Source organism: Indicator indicator, chromosome 8 (assembly GCF_027791375.1).
Source record: "Indicator indicator isolate 239-I01 chromosome 8, UM_Iind_1.1, whole genome shotgun sequence".
NCBI classification, from domain to species: Eukaryota; Metazoa; Chordata; class Aves; order Piciformes; family Indicatoridae; genus Indicator; species Indicator indicator.
Genome location: NC_072017.1, coordinates 36,495,616 through 36,515,572, shown reverse-complemented (window position 1 = coordinate 36,515,572; position 19,957 = coordinate 36,495,616). Strand labels below are relative to the sequence as shown.

Genomic DNA, 19,957 nt, shown 5'->3' with positions numbered 1-19,957 from the left:
AACTCACAAACTTCTGCTGTAAAAGGTCTTAATTGCAAAATTTACTAGTGAAAAGCAGCCTTTCTGCTTAGTACCCAAAGGCAAAGGCCCTAAGAAAGAAGTGGATGAGGAGCTGTCCTCCTGCCTGTAGCAGTGGTCTTCTAAGGTACTACAGACAGCCTTTCCAAAAGAGGATTGAAACAAGTGATGAATTTGAAGTAGATTCACAGAACAAATGCTATTTGCCAGAGAATGTCAATCTGATATCCTCCCTGAGTATTAAATTAAGTCAGTTCTCTGAAAAGATATGAAAGTGGATGGGACATGACCGCTGAAATTCACGTTCTTATTACTTAAATATTCCTGTAACCACAGGCTGGTAATTTTCCATTGGGCTTTTTTTTAGGCTGAAGGTAAATGGCTGCTTTTTTTTCCCCTTCCTTTTCCTTTCCCCCACCACGTTTTAGGAAGCCTCAGCACGAACAGAGAAAAGAACAAGAGCCAAAAAGACCTCATATTAAGAAACCTCTGAATGCTTTCATGTTGTACATGAAAGAAATGAGAGCGAACGTTGTAGCAGAGTGTACTCTGAAAGAAAGCGCAGCTATCAACCAGATCCTTGGCAGAAGGGTATGTACAGCAGGGCTGTGTGCTCACGTGTGCTGCTAATTTCTCTGTGTTTCCCTTTAGCTGGGTATAATGGCTCACTTTCCGCTTGAGGTGCTAACTAATGTGCAACTATCAAATTAGCTATAGAAGAGAGAAACCACACAACTAAAAATAAAAGCACTATCCTGATTTTCTTTTTTCACCATTAGTCACATCATCAAATTGGTGTCTGTTCCATTCATGTTGTGGTGGCAGCTCCTCAGGCTCCTCCTCATTCACACGTTGGAAGGAGCATTCCAATCACCTTCTGCTTCTCACTTAGGCTGCTGTCCATCAGAACGGGAGGGCATCATTCAAAGATGAACAGTGGTTACCAGTGGAGATGGAACTTTAAAGTGAATATAACATGGTCTAAGTGTAAAGTTAAACAGGTTGGGGCGGACCTGTGGAGGACATTTTGTCCAACACTGCTCAAAGCAGGTCCAGGTACATCAGGTGGCTTAGGGACTTCTCCAGTCAGGTTTTGAATGTCTCTAAAGTCACCAGCCAAGGACTTATGATCCCAGCACACATCTCGAAGCCTTGCTGAGAGCCATTTGCTTCTGTAGCATTATAGGCATATTTTGTTCTTTCCATGCTCTGAAGAAAAAAACCCTACAGGCCAACCCACAATGACAAAGTTCAGTTTCACTGGCAGTGTTCTTCCAGGTGAAAGCAGCAGAGGTAAATGCCCTTTTTCCCCTTGTCTGCCCCAGAAATGAGAAAAGGGGCAACTTTTGTACCAGTCTGAGTAGAGATTATTCAAATCCCTTGGCTCCATGAACCACTCATCTTAATCGCTACCAAGGCAGCATTGAGGGGTGTAACAACTCTCTGAAACCCCTTGTGCTTTTAAATGGGAAGTCAGTACATGACCTTAACTGCTATTTCTCTGTTACTCTGAAGACATCCCCACTCTGCCAACCAGATCAGAAATCTATTGGTACTTGTCCTGGTTCCTGCAGCCTTCTGCCTTCTCTCGGATGTCCTTTCAAAGGACATCTCATTGTTTGCCTCTTCCATTCTTTTATGCAAGTCTCCAGGATCATGTTTTCATTCTGACTCTCAGGAACTGATCCTAGTTGTTTAGTGTGTCAGCCTTGATTTCTTGGCCTGAAAGAGGGAAGTGGCTTATTTATCTCTATTTTGATAATGAATGAAGCCTCAGTGCTTCACTGCTTGCTTTTTACACAGCTTGTCCTCCTCTTTTCAAGGTATAGTTGTCCATGATAATACTTCAAATTCCACTTTCACTATGGTACAACCAGTATATGAGTTGTCCAATATAATTGCTTGGAGATTAATTATTATTAAATGTTTTGTGTTCAGTTATCCTGGTCATTATTTACTGTACCCTGTGCCACTCCAGAACAGGAATCACCTCTGTTCTCAAGAGCTGACATTTTGCATGCTGCTACCTTCCAGTTTTGGAGTGCATGTGTGGAGTTTGAAAGTTCCAAACAGTGTGAGCTGCTGTACTCTTCAGTAACACATTGAACTTGCCAAGTCAAGACAAACAAGCTCTTTAGTTCACATCTTCCAATGTGTAATAAAATGAGATGTTAAATCATGCAAATCTGATCTGATCTGAAATCCTACTGCTGTAAATTATTCTTGTATCAATGTCTTAATAATTTCCTCTTTCCCATTTTGTTTGTTGGGGTTTTTTTAATATCTTCTTACCCCACCCCTCCCATGCACATTGTCAAAGCCCAACAAAACATGTCTGATGCTGCAGCAGTAGAACGTGATTGTAAATAAAAGGAACTAAAAGGCCTTTACTGTCTTTGGTTCAGGACTGTAATAGGTGTTTCAAAGAGAACAAAATAATTAGGTGCTGATGTAGCTGATGCCTTTTCAGTTGTGCAGGTTGTGAGGGGGACTGGGTGTTTTTGTTTGTTTGTTTTAAGGAAAATTCTCTCTACTTGGATACAGGGGTCAGCTCATGTAATTTGTGGTGTCTGTATCTTAGAAACTTTTTGCAGTTGCTATTTACTTTTCTTCTATTACAATAAAAATCAGGAAGCAAATACCTAGAAGCCCAATACTTAAGAGATTGATCTTGGAACAGAAGCCTGCTGCTGCCCCGAAAGCTCTCGTGTTGGCATTGAAAACCCCTGTGTAGTTGCTGCTTAAAACCAAGACAGCAAACCCTTCTGTGGTGAGGAGTTTGCTGCCCTTTGAAAGCACCACAAAACCCTACTGTTTTGTCAGGAGCTAAAGGGTGAGGGGTTGTTGTTGTTTTATAGAATCATAGGACTATTTTGGTCTCAAAAGACTTCTAAGATCATCACATCCACCCATTGCCCTAACGCCACCAGTATCAGTTTTTTGGAGGTGTTTTTACTTTTTTAAACTCCTGTTGGGAGAGCATCCTTCTGTGAGCAGATTATTTGCTGAGCTCTATTTCCTTAAATGATTTTTCTCTTGCTCTAGGCACTTGGCAGTTGCAGAGCTGACAAATGCCTGAAAGTTGGTTATTAAGCACAGGTGCTTGTAATTACTAATGGATTTCAATTTTTGCAGCAGGGAAGGACTGAATCAAAGTCACAAAAACACTTGCTCACGTCACCTGTTGCCTAGGCATGAGTTATTTCCTCTTCTAATGCTGTGTTTGTTTTGTTTGCAGTGGCATGCTCTCTCCCGTGAAGAACAAGCGAAATATTATGAACTAGCTCGTAAAGAAAGGCAGCTACACATGCAGCTTTATCCAGGCTGGTCTGCAAGAGACAACTATGTAAGTCATCCACTTGAATGCTTTCTCTTAATTTAACTTCCTTTTTCTCTTTAACTTCTGGAAAGTTCTGGATGGAAGGATGGTGAGCAAACTTAGAATATAGGCTTTGTATTTGTTTGCATTTCAGGCACCCAGAAAGCTTGGGATTTTCTTGTTGTTGAGATGCTTCTCATGAAGGTTGAAGTTTTTGAAAGGAAAAAAAATAACATGGAGAGTTGTTTTGCTAGGACTTCTTTCTTCATGTCTGAAAACTTATGTTTTGCCATACAGCTGTGAATTTTCCATAATTTTCTCTCCAATCACTCACTATGCAGAAGTGTTCTTTAGAGCTGAGCTAAAGAGGGGTGCCTCTCTTTCCAGAGAACTGCAAGTTTTAATGCAGAGTGAACTTTAGCTGAAAGTAATTCAGAATGGTCCACCTCTGCAATAAAGCCTGCAATTTGTATAAGTAAACTTCATGATAGATCCTGCTTTTTTACCATTTGGTGAAGCTGAGAAGTTTTCTCACCATTATAATTAAATATCAAACAAGCACTAATAGCAGGTTGTACAGCTTGCACTGCACAATTACATTGTTGTGCTTACAATGAGCTGTCGGTGTAGTCATACCTTACGTTATGAAACTCACAACCTGCAGTCCTAGGAGACTGATCCCAGCCTGAGATCTGGGCTCCTTTCCACTCCTCCATCATGTGTGGCATTACTTACTATGATAGGAAGTGTACATGCTGTGTCTGGCTCATTTTCCATCTGTATCAGGTGGACAGTAGTATTTCTCTACTTTACTAATGTCTTGTGGACATTAAAGTACCTGAATAGAGTGTTAAAACAGAAGTTTTGGAAATATCCCACAATTCCAATCCAGCACAGCCACTGTTCAGCTTAAACAAAATTTTCATTGTAAGCTAGAATCTCTTAGGGAGATCTTTGGCATAGACACAGAAACTATGCGATCATCCCTGAAGTAAGTGCCTTGGTCTTGCTGACGTCCATGCCCAGTTGTGTAAGCACAGACAGCAGCGTAAGCCTCAGCAGCTTGTTCCTGCCTGTCCTATACAGTCATCTTTCCTAGCAGATGAGCTGTCCTGACCTTATGCAGGTAGGGTTTATTTCCAGTAACCAGGCCATGCCAGCAGAGCTGTCTTGCAATACACCTGGGAACATTTAGGGCCTTGGTGCTACACTCCCTGAAAACAAAGGGATTTCAATTGCCCTCAGCTTACTGGCTGGAAAATCAAACCTCTTGGGAGCTTTGTTAGCTCACACTTAATGGGCATCAGCCTTCAAGACTGTCCTGTGGTGCTTGGTCATGTTGACTTTGAGAACCTGACGTGTTCTGCCACAGCTTACTACCATACAGCACAAGCAACGGACCTGGATTTTCTTAAATGCCTTGATAGACATTTGGAGTGTGTAAGGTGGCACGTATGAATTCTCTCTTTGATGTGCTTCCAACCTACATCCTGTGTGGAAGTACAGCTCTGACATACTCCAGGCCTGTATGTTACAATGCTCTGCTAGCTTCCTCTTTCAATCCTCTCTCTCTCCAGGAATGCAGGTGTTTGTTACAGTGGTAGTAAGGTAATCATAGTAGAGCCCAGGTCACCACTGAAACCTTTTCAGTTATATGCCAGCTTTTTTTTTCCTCTTTCTCCTCATTTTTTCTAACTTCAACAGACAAAAAAGAAGTATTCATTTAGCACAGATATTACTGCAGAACTTTGCAGATGGAAGTGCCATAGGGATGACTTTCCTGGTTCATGTGGCTGAATTTTCAGTACAATTATAATATATGGACTACTTGGCTTGAATTTTCTATTTTGATTTGCCTGATTATTCACAATTTCAGAAATTTCAAGAAAATATCACTCATTGCTATTTCACTGTTGAGAGCATCTGTGAGGGGTTTATTACGTGTTTATTACTGACACCCGAAGTAGTCCTGCTAAGTTGTATGGTAGGAGAAACACAATGGTTTTATAACGTGATGCTGTCTGTGTGTGCTGAAATTGTAGGAATCTACCTCATTTGGGAATGCTGACAACTAGTTCTCAGCCCAGCCTTTTCCTGCTGTTCGTCCACCTCTGGTATCTCATAAATGGATCTCAGCTTCCAGTATGCTTTAGCACTTGAAGCCAGGCTGCCATAGGCAATAAAACAAATTTCCTCCCATGACTTTTCCATGTTAACATCTGCACTAATGCACTTCCCTCTGTAAAGAAGCAGTGCCTTGGTGCCTCAGTGATGAAACATATTGCTCTTGAGTTTCCCAGAGCCCTGGAAATTTGCTTTCCAGCTTCTGATCTTGGACCCGTCTTTGGGAGCTCACTCAAAAGGCCTTGTCCAGCTCTGTTGCCAGCCTCAGGATAAATAAGGACAGGAGCTTAAGAGTCAGGCAGTCAGAGCAGACAGAGCCTGCTTAAATTCATCTGCCACAGCTTCGCCATAATCTGTATTTGGAGCCCTCACTTGCTGTCCATCAGTGAGCACTGTTAGACCCTGTCCTGGCAGCTTGAAGGCTTCTTTAAAATATAAATGGATATGACTTTTTTCTAAAAAAAAGGAAAAAAAAACCCAGACTGACAATGCAGGACAATAAAAAGAAGTCATATGTAAGAATACCAAGGTGGTAATTAGGGTGATGCAAGATGACTGAGGTTAAAATTGTGGGTCTAAGCTGACCTTTCATTTCCTGACTGACTGTGTGAACCAGGAGCTCTGGCCTTTTCCATAGATGGGGGTGCAGGAGAGGGCCGAGGCTGTGGGTTGGCATGATGAGCCTGTGCTGGCACACTGGTGCCAGCGTGGTGTCCAAGAAAGACAGCTGCCAGACCTCCATTTCTGTCCTGCACCTTAGTCATGTTGAGGGTGCTGTGCTGCACAGCAGTCTGCATTTGGATGGTTGCACAGCATGTGCTCTGGGCACAGCCACGTGGGACTTGGCTTTGTACAAGTGTTATCAGAACAGTTTCAGTTGGCTGGTTTGTACCCTGGGGACAAGTCATGGTTGTCCTAGGTACTTTCAACACCCTGTCTGCTGTTGCCATGTACGACGGAATGTGTGAAGAGTTCCTGTAAGAGCCATAAATTATGATATCAACATATGTGTCATCAGATTATTAAGCGTGAGAAGGCTTTTAGATGCTTGCGGCTGCCAGTGTTGAAAAACTGCCAGAAATGGTAATTCCATATGGATATATGAACTTGTATTGCTCATGTGCTTATTTCTCCATGGATGCTGAAAGCAAACCTTGTTACCGTTGGAAGAGTTGGAAGTAGGTTAGAAAAGGTTTTAGGTAAGTCTGAGAACAATTGGGCTTTTTTTCCAAACCACTTTCTTAGCGTCCAGATGGTTTTAATTTCTGCGTTGGGAGGTTGGAAAGTGACAAAAAAAGTTCTACGTATGGTATAATCTATCTAATGATATGGTGAACTTGCCTCTTTTTCAGGGGAAGAAAAAGAAGAGGAAGAGAGAAAAGTTGCAGGAATCAGCATCAGGTAGGCCATGACCAACCCTTGCCATCTACCCCAGGTGTATTTCAGAAAGCAGGGCCTGCTCTATCTAATTTTTACGTGCTTTCCTCTTAACACTCGCTTCTGATAGATGTTGTAAGATGCTTCACTTTCAATGCAAGCAATACATTTGAATGCAATACATTTCTTTTCCCTTTGCACCTTTCAGAACAGCAGTCCTGACTGCATCAGGAGCTCTGGCTGAACTTACACATTGCTGTAATCACTGTCCTGCTTTACCTTGGCTCTCCTCCCGAATTGATGTTGCATCATCCTTAGACTATGACTCAAATACTGTGTGGGATTATTTGACACTGGAAACTTTACACTGATCTTTTTTTTTTTTTTTTTTTTGTAACCACCATATTTTTTATCACTGTGTTTTACATCTCTGTGTACACTAACAGCTGTCTGGTAGGTTGGCTAAAAGCATCAGTGAGGCCTCCTCTTTGCCTGTCAAAGATATGCAAAAGTGATACCCTGTTTTCCCCAACAAAAAATGGCTGGTATAAGAACCATAAAAAAACCCCAAAGAACAAAACCACACCAAAAATTCCATGTAATACTGTAGCAGACAAACTTATTTGGAATGTGCAAAAAACACTGTGAGAGAAATTTGTTAAAGGAAAACAATCTTCTACAGGTACAGGCCCCAGAATGACAGCTGCCTACATCTGAAGCATGGTAAGAACATCTCTAAAGCTTTCCTGATGATAAAACTGAATTGTGAAGTAAGCTTTCTTATAAATTTTATGCAATTATATGAATTTAGAAAAAATTGCAGAAGTACCACATCCCAAAGCTAATGTTACTTTGACTACTGATGGTTTTTATACCGGCTATCTATTAGGTGTCCACCATTTCCCTACTTAACCTTAATATTTTCAAAGCCTCACTGACTCGCTGCAAGTCTGCCTGTGAAGCACAAGGATGGGTTTATTAAGCAGTGCAAACCCTTCCATCCAGCAGGCTGTCACAGTTCATTAGAGCAGGTTAGAAGCTGGCTTTGGAGTAGATTTTATGTGCTGACATCTACAAGATGCTGTTTGGGAACACTTCTTTGGAATTTATGCACCTGCATACTAACAAAACATCCACTAAGAAAATGGGCCTGTAGTGCAGCTAAACCAAAAACTCCTCCTCTGGCTGTACAGTGGTGTGGACTGGGTGTTTTTGTTGTTCTTGTATTTCCAGTGTGTGTTTTCTCTCTTCATATCCTATCTGTAGAGAAGGTGGGGTGCCTGGTGATTACACATAGCCAGTAACACCATCTAGTCTGCCTTTGAGTGCACACAGAGGGAGCTGCTCATTTCTCGCAGTGTTTGTTTTGGAAGGCTGGTCCTCTGTGTGATATGTTTTCCAGTAGGAATGCCATTCATCTGACATAACCCTTGCGTCTATACTGTCTGAAAAATAACACTTCCTAAACTCACCTGTGCATTATAACAGAAATGGGCTGTTTATCCCCTCTGCCTCGTTTTGAGGCCACATGAGCCCCTCAGAGTGGTCAGGAAAGCAGCCTTCTGTTGGTCCTCCACTCTGCTGGGACTTTCGGCCAGAGAAAGCCCAGTTAAGTTTGCACTGTGCAGTGTGTCAGTCATCAGTCAGCACAATTCAAGCCTCTTCTGTGGTTGTGCCATTGTGCTGGTTACTCTAAACGTGGTTGGGCTTAAGACTTTGGGGTAGGGGTTTTTAAAGCTGAAGGAAAGTGGAAAGGTAAAATGAATGCTCACTCTTTTCTTCCTGCTAAGCAAAAGTTCTTCAGTAAAACAGTCTTGGCCTTGGCAGGATGCCTGAGTCATGATGATTTGAGATGTGGCTTGCAGCACTGGAGGTCTGTAGCCTACACAACAAATGTAGCTGGAAAGCAGCATTGGTTATAGTGACTGCCATAACTATTACACCTATTAAAAAAAAAAAAAAAAAAGGCAAGTGCTTTAACCTTCAGTTTTACAACTGATATTTCAGCTTGGTTGCCCAGGTTTGTGACTGTCGTATTTTTTCCCATTGATGTTAACACAGGACCAGTATGCAAACCACACAGTTTTACCTGAATTGATGCAGAGCACTCAACAGGGATCGGAGTGAAACTAAGGCTCCAGTGACAGTTAAAAACCAAGGGGTAGTTGGTTTCTTGGAGGCTTTGCAGTCTAAGGCTGACTGCATAGGTTGAACTACTTTTGTTGGCATTTCTGTGTTTGCATTTTCTATAGAAGAGGGTGAATGTTCAGAGTATGTGAGGTTTCTCTCTTTCTCTTTTACTCTACGCCACTTCCTTCTTTCCTTCCCTGTAAGCTCTGTAACAGCATGGACACTGTTGGTAATACTTGTCTCTGTATCCCGATGCATCTTGTAGCACAGAGGATAAGAACAGTAAGGTATCTTCTTCCACTGGAGGAGGAGTGTGCTGTTGACTCCATATATGCACATGAAGGCAGACTCACTAAACATTGTGTGCCAAGTGAATGCTCTCCACTGGAGATGTACAGATGTGCTCTAGCTGGAAGTAAATGCACAGAATGATTTAGGGAACCTGAATCAGCCTGACTTCAAAGCAAACTTCTGAAGGTTAAGAGTCTTGCCCTTTCCAAGCCTAATCCAAAGAATGTTTTGCCCACAAGCGTAATATCTTAGCAGGCCCACAGCAGAGCTGTTGTAGTCTTTACTGGATGGAGATAATAAGTTTGGGAATGCCTCTCAGTCAGTGCCACAAAGAGCTCTTGAAGACAGGAAAACACCAGCCTTCTTACTTGTACGGATGGTGCAAGGAAGGGGGGGAAGGAGGGTGGGAGGTCTGGGAAGGAGACAAGCGTTCTGTTATCTGAGAAGAATCAGAAATGAGTAGGTGGCAAGACCAAAGAAAGAATCTCAAGATCAGCACAAAGGAGATGAGGCAGGGTGCAATTACAGTGATGTAAGTGAGAAGGATGAAATGGTGGGAGGCTTGCATGGTGGGATGTTCTGAGGAAAGTAACGGAAGAGACATGCAAACAGAAATGATTTAATATACTGTGAAAGTTTTAGGTGTGTTTTTTGGTGGGTTTTGTTTGTGGGGGTTTTTTGGGGTTTTGTTTTTTGGTCCATGAACAATTCAGCACAGAACTGATTGTTAAGGTGGATCTCTAACTTACTTTTTGGCCTGGACGTCACTTGGGCAGCGAAGTCAAGGTGGTAGCATTAAGTCGCTTTTCTTCCCAGGATTGTACGCAGCAGCAGGCTTCCTAAGGCTTCACTGCTTCGGATTTGGCTGAGTTCCATGATCTCCTCCAGCCTGCTGAATGGCCAGTTTGTAGAACACTGGAATATTAGAATGCGTTAGGAATACTGTGACTTGATACTGCTAAATAACTTGCCAAGTTATCCTGGGGTACTCCAAAGCATGTCACCAGACAGTTAAGTAACTGTCCTTAAGCAGGACTTTGTTTTCAGCTGACACAGCCCAACACAATGTTTGAAATAACTTTTTATGTGTTGAGGAAATAACTTGTTTTTATTCTTGCCTTTTGAAATCAAGAGAGTGGCATAAGACCTGATAATGCCAAAAATTTGGGAGTTTGGGAGAGGCCAGCAGGGAAGGGGAAAAGAGGAAAGCTAAGATTAAGGATAATGTAGAGATTCTCTGTTAAGCAACTTTCAGAAAGGTAGATATTTTCTTACTTTAAGCACAGCCTTCTAGAAGACTTGTAAATGGAAGCAATTCTGTGTCCGAAGTGGGGATTTCTGATTCCTACACAACTTGACTTTTGGAGAAAAAAAAAAAAAAAGAAAAAAAAAAAAGCTGTTCTTTAGCATCTCACGAGTATTTTTAGATCAGGAAGGAAACAGAAGGGTACTGACAAAAATTCCTGCCGATTGTTCCACAACATGGCAATAGTTAACTTCTCATGGCTTGCTATGTACAAAAGGCACATCATTTGACATATGGCAGGATGCAACCGGGAAGTCTTCACAGGCTACATAATTTAACATTGTGTTTTGGCATAAATTCAAGAGCTAGAAAGGGTGATAGAGAAGCTTAATAGGCATTTGGAAAACCTGTGAGAAGTGCATTTGGGGCTTGCAAAATTCCATGACAATTTGCATTTAGATTAACAAAGATTTCAAAAATGAGAAAACTTGACTAATACTGATTTACAATCAGAAGCACTTAAAAGCATCAGATTAACACTGTTTAAACAATGAATTATCAATAACCTTTCACACTTCCTACGTGAAAATCAGAGCCAAATTTTGGTGCAGAAGTGGTTTTTGCATAGTGTTGTAAAAAATAATCTGTGGCTGGGTTATGTTTTCCTTACTACTTAGAAATAAAATGGGGTACAGTGAAAGCAGACTAAAAAGTGGACCAGGTGAAAACAGACTAAACAGTGGACCACTCTACAGCCAGAGTACTGTGGAAAAGAACTGTCTGATGACTGTGGTCATGGTCAGGGGTTTCTAGCCAGTATGCTAGAAAGGAGATGCCAAGAGGATATGGTGCTTTGCTTTCTCAGGCACATTTTCTAACCTGTCTGGCCCAGTGCTCTGGAAATTGCTGCTGGAGTAGTTGAAAATGAAGCAACTGCTCCATCCTTTTCCATTCCCATTGACTGCACAGAAATGTTAAACAGAACTTGGAGTATTTGCACAGCAGTTGGCCTGTGTGAGTATTTGTGTGATGATGGTAGTGCAGAGACTTGTCCTGATTTGCTTTTAAGGTTGTGTTTCCTGTGTAACCCATTTCCTTATTTTGCCTGTGAATGGTGGACTTCAGCATAGAAAGAGACACAGAATGAGCAGAAGAGAATTTGCTGGATTTAAACATTTATTTTATTGAATACTTTTGCTAACTTCAGCCTTTTTCAGACAGGCACAGAAATTTCCAAAGTTAAGACACATTCCTTCCTGCAACTTAATTCTGACCTGGCACTGATCTTGCCAGGGTGAAAGATGGCAAACCTCCTCTCTTTCAGGCTCTCTAACATCAAGAGAAACGTCAAAAGAGCAAACCTGAAGAAAAGCTGCCTCCTGTTTAGGTGGCAGGTACAGAAGGGCACTGACACCTGCTGGGAGAGATGCAGCAGAGCACACCGAGTTCCCCAGTTCCCTTTAGCAGCCTGGCGAGGAGCCTTGTGAAATGCAGGAGGGAAGGAAGGAAGGAAGGAAGGAAGGGTATAGGAAGCTATTTTGGGTGCAATCAGAGACTCTGTGAGGGATAAGGGTAAGTGAGGGTAGGGCCAAGCATAGGTTTTCTAAATAAAAGTAGACAATCAGCACAGATATGGGAGTAGGGAAGCAAAGACATTTCGTCAGTATTTACAAAATATTTGGTTTTGCAACCAAAGGGTGTAGCAGGGTCAGCTATAAAGCTGACCTTCAGCATTTCATGTTATAAACCGACACTGACGAAGGGCAACAGCAGATAATGCCGCAGGTGAGTGTCTAGAACCCGTTTTATCAGAGATGCTCAGGTTGCAGATGCTGCTGTGAAGTTGGAGATGCCTGCTGAAGTTTGAACTCAGCCACATTTACAAGTGATTAAGCAACCCAGACCATATCGTCTCACCTATGAGGTGTCAGCAGTAGGCAGCTTGGGCTAGGATGAAGGAACAGTGGGAACAACTATTGTTCTAACACTTCCTGTGGGATAGGGTGGGAACAGGGAGTTGACCACCATTCTTCTCTGGATGAAAATGGTGTATTTTAGCAGATTTATAAACTTGCCACCAGACAGAGAATTCTAGGGTCATGAGAAAACCTCTGTAGAAACAAAGTGTTTCATAAAGAAAACCTAAGGTTTTGAAATGTGGTTTCATTCCCAGCTGGAAGGAAACCTCAGCGTCGTAGTGTTTGTCTCAGTTCTGTATTGCTGTTCCATCTTTTAGTATTGCATTTTCACTTTACAAGAAAATTTTCTGAAGGAGAAACTGATTCTGTATTCCTGAACAGCTAGAGAGCATGTAGCTGTGACATTGTCAAGGCCTTCCCCATTTGTTTCTGGAGACTATGCTGGGTGAAATCTGTGCTCTAATTTCAACAGAACCATATTCAAATGCTGTTCAGTCAAAGCTTAGCAGAATCTTACCACTTTGTTTCTGCCTGCCTCTGACTTTAGAGGTTACATTTGGATTGAAGACGTCTTCTGATGTATGTGAATGCAAACCCAGACATCCTGAAGACAAAAAGCAAACGGAAGCCTAAATCTGATGTTGCCAAAGTCACTGCTAATAGAACCAACCTTCTCATACCTCTCAGTTCCTCACTCCTCTACTTCTAGACCTTATGCAAGCCACCTTTTAAATTTCTATCCTGTAAGGACATAAATCCTTGCAGGGTAGAAATGCTTATCCAGGTTAAGACTGTGCCATATAAACAGCTTTCAAAGTGTGCAGATCAGAAAGCTGTACAAGGAAGGAAGCTCGCAGCAGGGCCAGCTGAAGCGACACAGTCTAGCCAGCTGAACATGTGACTGGCAACTAGTTAGTATAGGTTTTAGTGTCACCTTTTGGGATATTAGTGTTCTGCCACTAGTTCCAGCAGCGAGAGCAAGGGTTGGAAGCATTTGTGCGGTGAAAGTGCTGCTGGGGTATAGTGTCTGATTAGGTGCAAAGGGGGAAACGGTGCCAGGCACCAATCTCTCTGAATTGGTGTTTTGATACAGGCAGCAGTAGAGTGGGATCAGGGATTAAGAGAACTCAGGGGGCTTAACTGAGCAGAGGCATAATTTCTGAACTGTTTCCTCTCTGCAAAAGTAAGATACATATTTCCTCATGAATATTAAGTTGAATAACAGTACTCAAATAATAATTATTAAATTCAGGAGTTCTGAGAGCCCTCTGTCCATCATCTCTGGGATACCTGAAATTGCATAAAGTAAAATGTTATTTGTTTACCAAAATAACTACATGTAATTAGTTTTATGGTATGTGTCCTTGCCTCGACAGTAGGTGAGACTGTGTTTTGATGAGTACTGTGATTTAGTCCTGTATGTGTGTCTTTTGAGATACACAAACCTCCTGTTGTGTATTTCAGACCAGGAGAGATTTTCTGCTGAGGTGACTTAAATGCATCAAAGTGAAGTTTGTGTGTTTTGAGTTCTGAGGTGGTTTCTATGTACTGCTGTCCTCCACTGGTACTGTTGCTCTGGGGATGCATGTGTGTAGAAAAGTTGGTGAAGCTCAAAAAGATACTCAGGTTACATGTGACTTGCCTTGGGTTGCATGAAAGCAACTCTTTTAAATTATTCCATGTGCCAGAAGATTGAAATGTTGGGATCGTTTTTCAAAGTACAGTATAAATTCTGTGTTAAATTGTGACAGAAAAGGTGATATACAAAGGAAAGGTTACCTCTCTTATTTCTTTCTTTTGAAAGATTTTTCACTTATCACTTTACCAGTTCCTCATGTCTTTTTTGCTACAGCAGGTGAAAACTAGGGGCACTGGAATTGCTACTTCAAAACAGATACATCTTCCTTCCCAGCTGTTAGGCTATAAAATAATTTTTAAAACAGTGTTCTGAATATTTATTATATGCCATAAAGATACAAAAAAAGGGGACAAGACCATTTCTTCCTCCTTTGTACATGCCTTTTACTGTATTACTCTTCTTTAAGAAGCTGCTGGAGATGGCTGCCTAGAGGTAACCTGTTTTTTATTATACACATAAAACCACTCTCCTCCCACCCTCAACAGGAAAAACACGTTGTGGGTCTTCCAGTACAATCATTTTGAAGATTGTAGCACAGTGATAGAGCTTCTAGTTTCATGCTGCCCACACCAGGGGCCTTTGATAAGAGCCACACCTGCTTTGGCATCGCTGACTTCAGCTGCACAGAGTGGGAGCCCTAAAATACCTGAGCGCTTCCCGTGCTGACACTAACTGCTCTGGAAGAGGTGTCTCATGGAAGGGAGGCTATTTCTGCTCTTTACCTAATGCCTCTAGCTTAAGCCAAACTGAGAGGACAGAAGTTAGGACATCAGACCCCACCTATAGTCAGTGGAGAGGCATTTTCAGGGGTAGCTGCTTCAGGGCATCTAAAAACATCAGTGGGTACTTTGCTGCTGAAGACTTGGCTCGCAGTTCCCAGCAATGCACTGAGGCTTACAGCAGCAATGCAGGGGGTGTGCGGAAATAAGAAAATTACCCTTGACATAGTTTCAGCAGGGCAGTATCTGTTACAGTTTTAGGATACAATTTTATGTAGTTTCTTTGGCAAAAAAAAGGCAGCTTGAAAGGTTTCCTCTGCTGCCTGCTAGTATCCAGCTCTTGCAGAGGGCTTTTTCATGTCTCCTGTAGGTCCCCCCATCCATGTGCTGTAACAGCTTGTGAGACCCTGCAGCAAATTGGATTACTAAAATGACTGGGGTTTTGTTGGGAGGTGGGGCTTTTTGTTTAGAATCAACAAAGGTTGTGGAGTGTTTGTTTTTGTTTGCCATGAACATTTCAAGGATCTGGTTTAGGCTAACCCCACAAACCATGGCACAGCTGGGCAGGAAGAGGAGCAGACTGCAGTGCTGGCATCATATCTGCTTGCGCCTGAAACTTTCCCCAGCTCTACTGCTAAAGAAAATACCAAGGGGCTTCACAACCATCATGAACCTTTCAGATAAATAAGGACCTGGTTTTGCATACCCAAGTTCTGGAGTATTGGATAAACCCTGGCAGTAAATTGAACATGTTCGCTTGGGACTTCAAACGCAAATGACAGCTCGAGCTGCCAGGTCTCTTGAGTTTGCCACGTTGTTTGAAGTACTGGATTAAAAGCCAGGACTGGAGACTGACTTTTTAAAAATACATGTAACTGCCATTATATGTTGTATGAAAACAGCCTATGGTGGGGAAAGGTGTAAAAAAAAAAAAAAAAAGGCGCCCAGTTTAAATTTTTTACTTTCTATTGCTTTCTGTGAAGGGTAGGCTCTCTCTTCTGCTCTGTGCTTACTCCTGTACTGATCCAGACACTCTGGACTTTTGTCCATAACCTCTTCCAATTAGCCTCACCTGGATAAAGCTGCATAATCCTCTCCTTTGTTCCAGCAAAATGGAGATGAGTTAAAAACTAGAGGAGGAGTACAAGAATCCACCCTTCAATCCATTCCCAAGCGTGGGGAGGACTTCCACTCTCCCTCTGAGGCTTTTGGCCGCAGCTGTTGAGCTCAGACTTACTGAAAAGCTGTAGTGATTCCTGAAATACAGTTTTATCACTTCAGTAGTAAGGCTTTTCTTTATACACTGAACTGCTGCTGAATTTTATGTCTGTTTCACTTGAGATGGGGTTTTTTATTTCCTTTCCTCCTGCACTCAGATGTACACTGCAAATGGCACAGACAGTGCCTCCTATTGTGGCTGGGGCTCAAGACTTCACATATGTAAAATGTGACTTGCAGCACTTTCTTTGAAGCCTAACCACAGCCAGGGAGCTGTAATTGCAGCCTTTGATTGTGCCGACTTCACTTGTGGATTGGGCTTTGCTAGGGCATGCCTTGCTTGGCTAGACTTCAGCTACAGCCCCCCAGTGAAGCCTTAGATGTGGGAAGTCTTCAGTCTCCTTAGCACATGCCTGTGGTTTCTTGAAAAGAATCCTGATTTGACCTGTTTTGTGTCTGTAAGGCAGCACCATCGTCACTCCTAGGTTTTAGGTATTGGTTTATCAGCAGCAGGAGCAGTTTCCAGCATGGAGCCGTCAAGTGCAGCTGGGGAAAGGCTGGGTTCTAGGTGCTGTTCTCAGCACAGCTGTTGCAGCATTCACTTAGGAATAAAAAATATTGGAGGCTTCCCTGTGGCTGTCCCCTTGCAGAATTGCAGTTGTTATCTGCAGCCTCTCTACTGGGTATAATGAGGTGCTGAGAGTTTGTGGAGAGGAGACAGGTCCCGCCTTTGGATTGAGAAAGAAGTGGTGGCCACTGTTTGGAAAAGCTGAGGGCCAGAGCAAGGCCGCAGTCGTTATTTTAACCTCCTGACTTCAAAGACAGCTTGCTGGTAAGGGAAGGGGGGAGGAGGCAGGGAACCATCTCAACAGAAGAGCATTTCATTTCCTTTGGAGAAGTAGACATTCCTGGCTGGTAATGGGGAGTAGCTCTGAATCACAGTGCTTGTATCAGACTGCTGTGAACTACTGGCCTGGCGCCTCAGGGCCATTCCTCAACAGGAAGCTGAATGTTTTCATGTAAGACTGAGAGGAAAACCTTCCCAGGAAGAGCAACCTGGACCAAACCTTTGAAAATCCGGGATGAAAAGGCACAAAATAAATATAAAGCTGCAGGGTGCTCTCCCCAGTGTTCCTCTGCTGTTTGCTTGGCCTCTCTTCCGTGCTCCTTGGAAAGGTAGAGCCCTTCGCAGCGCTTTGATCCGCATGTGTTATGGAGCACTGTGCTACTTTATAACACAAAAAAAAAAGGAGCAGGAAGCTCAATAGCCTTTTTTTTAGTTGGGACTTGGGCTGGTTTTATGAGGAAATAGGAACTGAATTAGTCAATACAGACCACCTCTGTTGAAACCACTGCTTTGCCAGTGGACTTTCAGACGTGCCTTTTAAGAGACCATAGTGGCTTTAAATCTCCTTTTGTGGCTACCAGCAGCAGGTGAAAATTCTTCATTATGTATCAGGGATGGTGATATTTAAGGGAAGGGAGAGCACCCTTCAAATTAAAAGCTATACAGGACAGTTTGGTAGAAATTTATGCTTCTCTCTGCCTTACTGGGCCTCTGCAGCTAAACTTCATCAATATCCTCCGCTTTCCACACAAACAGTATCACGTGGGTGGCCTCTGACGAGGAGTCAACTCGTTTAGTAAGATTTTTGGGGCCTCAGCTTGCACTCACTAAAAGCAAAGGATACAAAAATCAGTTTTTCTGCCCTGGAGTACATTATCCTGTATAATTCCTTTTTTGGGAGCTGTGCTCAACCAGTACAGGCAGAAGCCTTGCACTGCAATGGCTCGCAGGTAAGCTGCAGCAGATGGGCCTATGGCCCAATTACAAACAGCCCTGGTTTAAATGCTGCTGCTGGTGGTGCAATGTTTGCTGATTAACTCTGTGTGTGGCTCTTACAGGCTCAAGCAGTCTATCTATTAGCATTAGTGTAATACAAGTTTGACTTGTGGTTTAAAGCATTCCCTCATAAACTTGTGCTGTCTTGCCATGCATGATTCAAGGTGCCGGCAGTGTATTTTCTTTGTGTGACTAAGCATTTTGTGTTTCTTCTGGTGCAAATTTACTCACCTTCTCTACCAAACCACATTCCTGTGCTAATTTTGGTCATTCTCAAAAGCTCTGCTCATCGAGCACTCTGCTTGTTTGGCAGCTGAGCAGTGCCTGGAGACCTAAAGGTGAATGTAGATTTTTTTAAGATACCAACAGTTCCAACAGACCATTACTGGAGAGCATGTGTCTGTCTGTGGAGAAATGCCTGATTCATTAGACAGTCTTTGGGTGGAGTCCCTGTTATAACCCAGTTGTCTCCATCAGAAGGGCAGGGGTGATACTTGAGTTAGTAAGGGTATAAGTCAGATGATGGAACCCAAAAACCTAATGATCAATTACTCTCTGGATGAGCAATACCTGTAAGCCTTGCACTGTTGGCCTTTTCACATGCTGTAAGAACATAAATCCCTCCAAGATCCTGGTGAACTTTACTGCAAGGTAAGAGGCCTATGGGTCTTACACAACTGGAAGATGTTCCTTTCCTGCTGAAGAGCAGAAAGAATCCTCACCAGTCACATGGATGCATGGTAGAGTCATTGCCCACACAAGCCTCATTCACCACAGTCTTCTGCCCAGCAGCTTACAAAAGGCAGCATTTCTTCATTTCTCCTGAGCAGATGTTTAATTGACCTGTAATACCAAAGCCTGCGGATGTCTGGGTTTGGAACAGATGCCTTAGTCAAAGGGAGATAAATGAAATCCGCTGCAAAAGGGCGTACGTTACTTCTGTAGTATGGTGTATGTCAAAATAGCTAAACCCCACCTTTGTAGTTGGTGTAGACGTCTATTTACAATCCAAAGTACTCTCCCTAGGTACTCTTACAAACTTCAAGCAGCAGCAAGTAGCAGTTAACTTTGACTTTGCAAACACATATCCCACTAATTCAGTTGTGTCACAGTTAGTGACACATCACCAGCTGCTTTAAAGGATTTAAAACAAACACACAAAAACAAAACAGAAAAGGCCTTCATATAGTCTTTATCTTTCTCTCTCTCTCTCTCTCTCTCTCCCCTCCCTGTAGGTGGGAAAAGAAATGCTTTCTCAACTTGCAAAGCAAAGGCGGCGACACCAGGACCCCTTCTGGAGATGGAAGCTTGTTAAACCCTAGGTGTGTCCTTCATCCACACAGACCACCCCCAAGGAGTCTGTCTAGGATGTCACTCACTGATGTCACTGCTAGAGACACTGAATCATAAAGACAATCACTGCCAAAATCGTTCCCTATCACGAGGTCCAGCCCTGACATAAGTAGAGCAAACGAGCTCCTGGGTCAGCAGGCAGCTTTTTTGTCTTCACCTCTGTCTTGCACTCTTAAGCCCCCATCTCATCTGTGTCCATATCAAGTCAGCAAACAAAGTAGTGTGGCCGTCTCTGCCTGCTTCAGCCACCAGGACAACCTAGCACACAGCTGCCCCATACAGCACACCGAGGAAGGGGATTTGCTTGGGCCAGGATGCCACACTCCACCTTCTTGTTATTTAATGGTGCGACAGGATCAATTTTTGGTTTAGCTTTTTTAAGAAACTTGAATGCTTTTATATTTTAACTTTTAGTTTGTAATTTCTTTGGTGTATATTTTACTAGGTATGAGCTTTTAAACAAGTGTCAGAAATCTGAAATACTTTTTAAATAAAAGGGGTTATTCTTTTTTGTTTCTTTTTTTTCTTTCTTTGTTTTTGTTTTCTGCCAGAGGAAAAACCTGTATGGAAAAAAAGGTGGCTTTTCTGTTAAACTATTTGTAACAAATAGTGGCCTCTCAGTCTATATAATACAGTGTCCTATAGAACTAAATAAATGTAACAACAATCAGCTGGTCAGTAGACACATCAGTCTTGCATCATCTACTCTGTGAACACAAGCAATACATCCAGTAAATCAGACTGCAGTGAGTTCTCCTTCT

The 19,957-nt window shown here is 42.6% G+C and overlaps 1 protein-coding gene across 5 annotated transcripts in view; it reads left to right on the top strand.

The window, feature by feature from the left end:
* LEF1 (lymphoid enhancer binding factor 1) overlaps positions 1-19,158 on the top strand; it is a 68,978-nt gene extending 49,820 nt beyond the window's left edge. For 3 of the 5 annotated variants that reach the window (XM_054383230.1, XM_054383228.1, XM_054383227.1), the window contains 4 exons: positions 447-609; positions 3,257-3,364; positions 6,814-6,862; positions 7,521-7,555. In XM_054383230.1, the coding sequence (XP_054239205.1) occupies positions 447-609; positions 3,257-3,364; positions 6,814-6,862; positions 7,521-7,555 (355 nt within the window). Of the gene's footprint in view, positions 1-446; positions 610-3,256; positions 3,365-6,813; positions 6,863-7,520; positions 7,556-19,078 lie in introns of those variants that run through there. The other 2 variants (XM_054383229.1, XM_054383226.1) reach the window with 1 other exon arrangement.
* Positions 19,159-19,957: the final 799 nt, after the last annotated feature.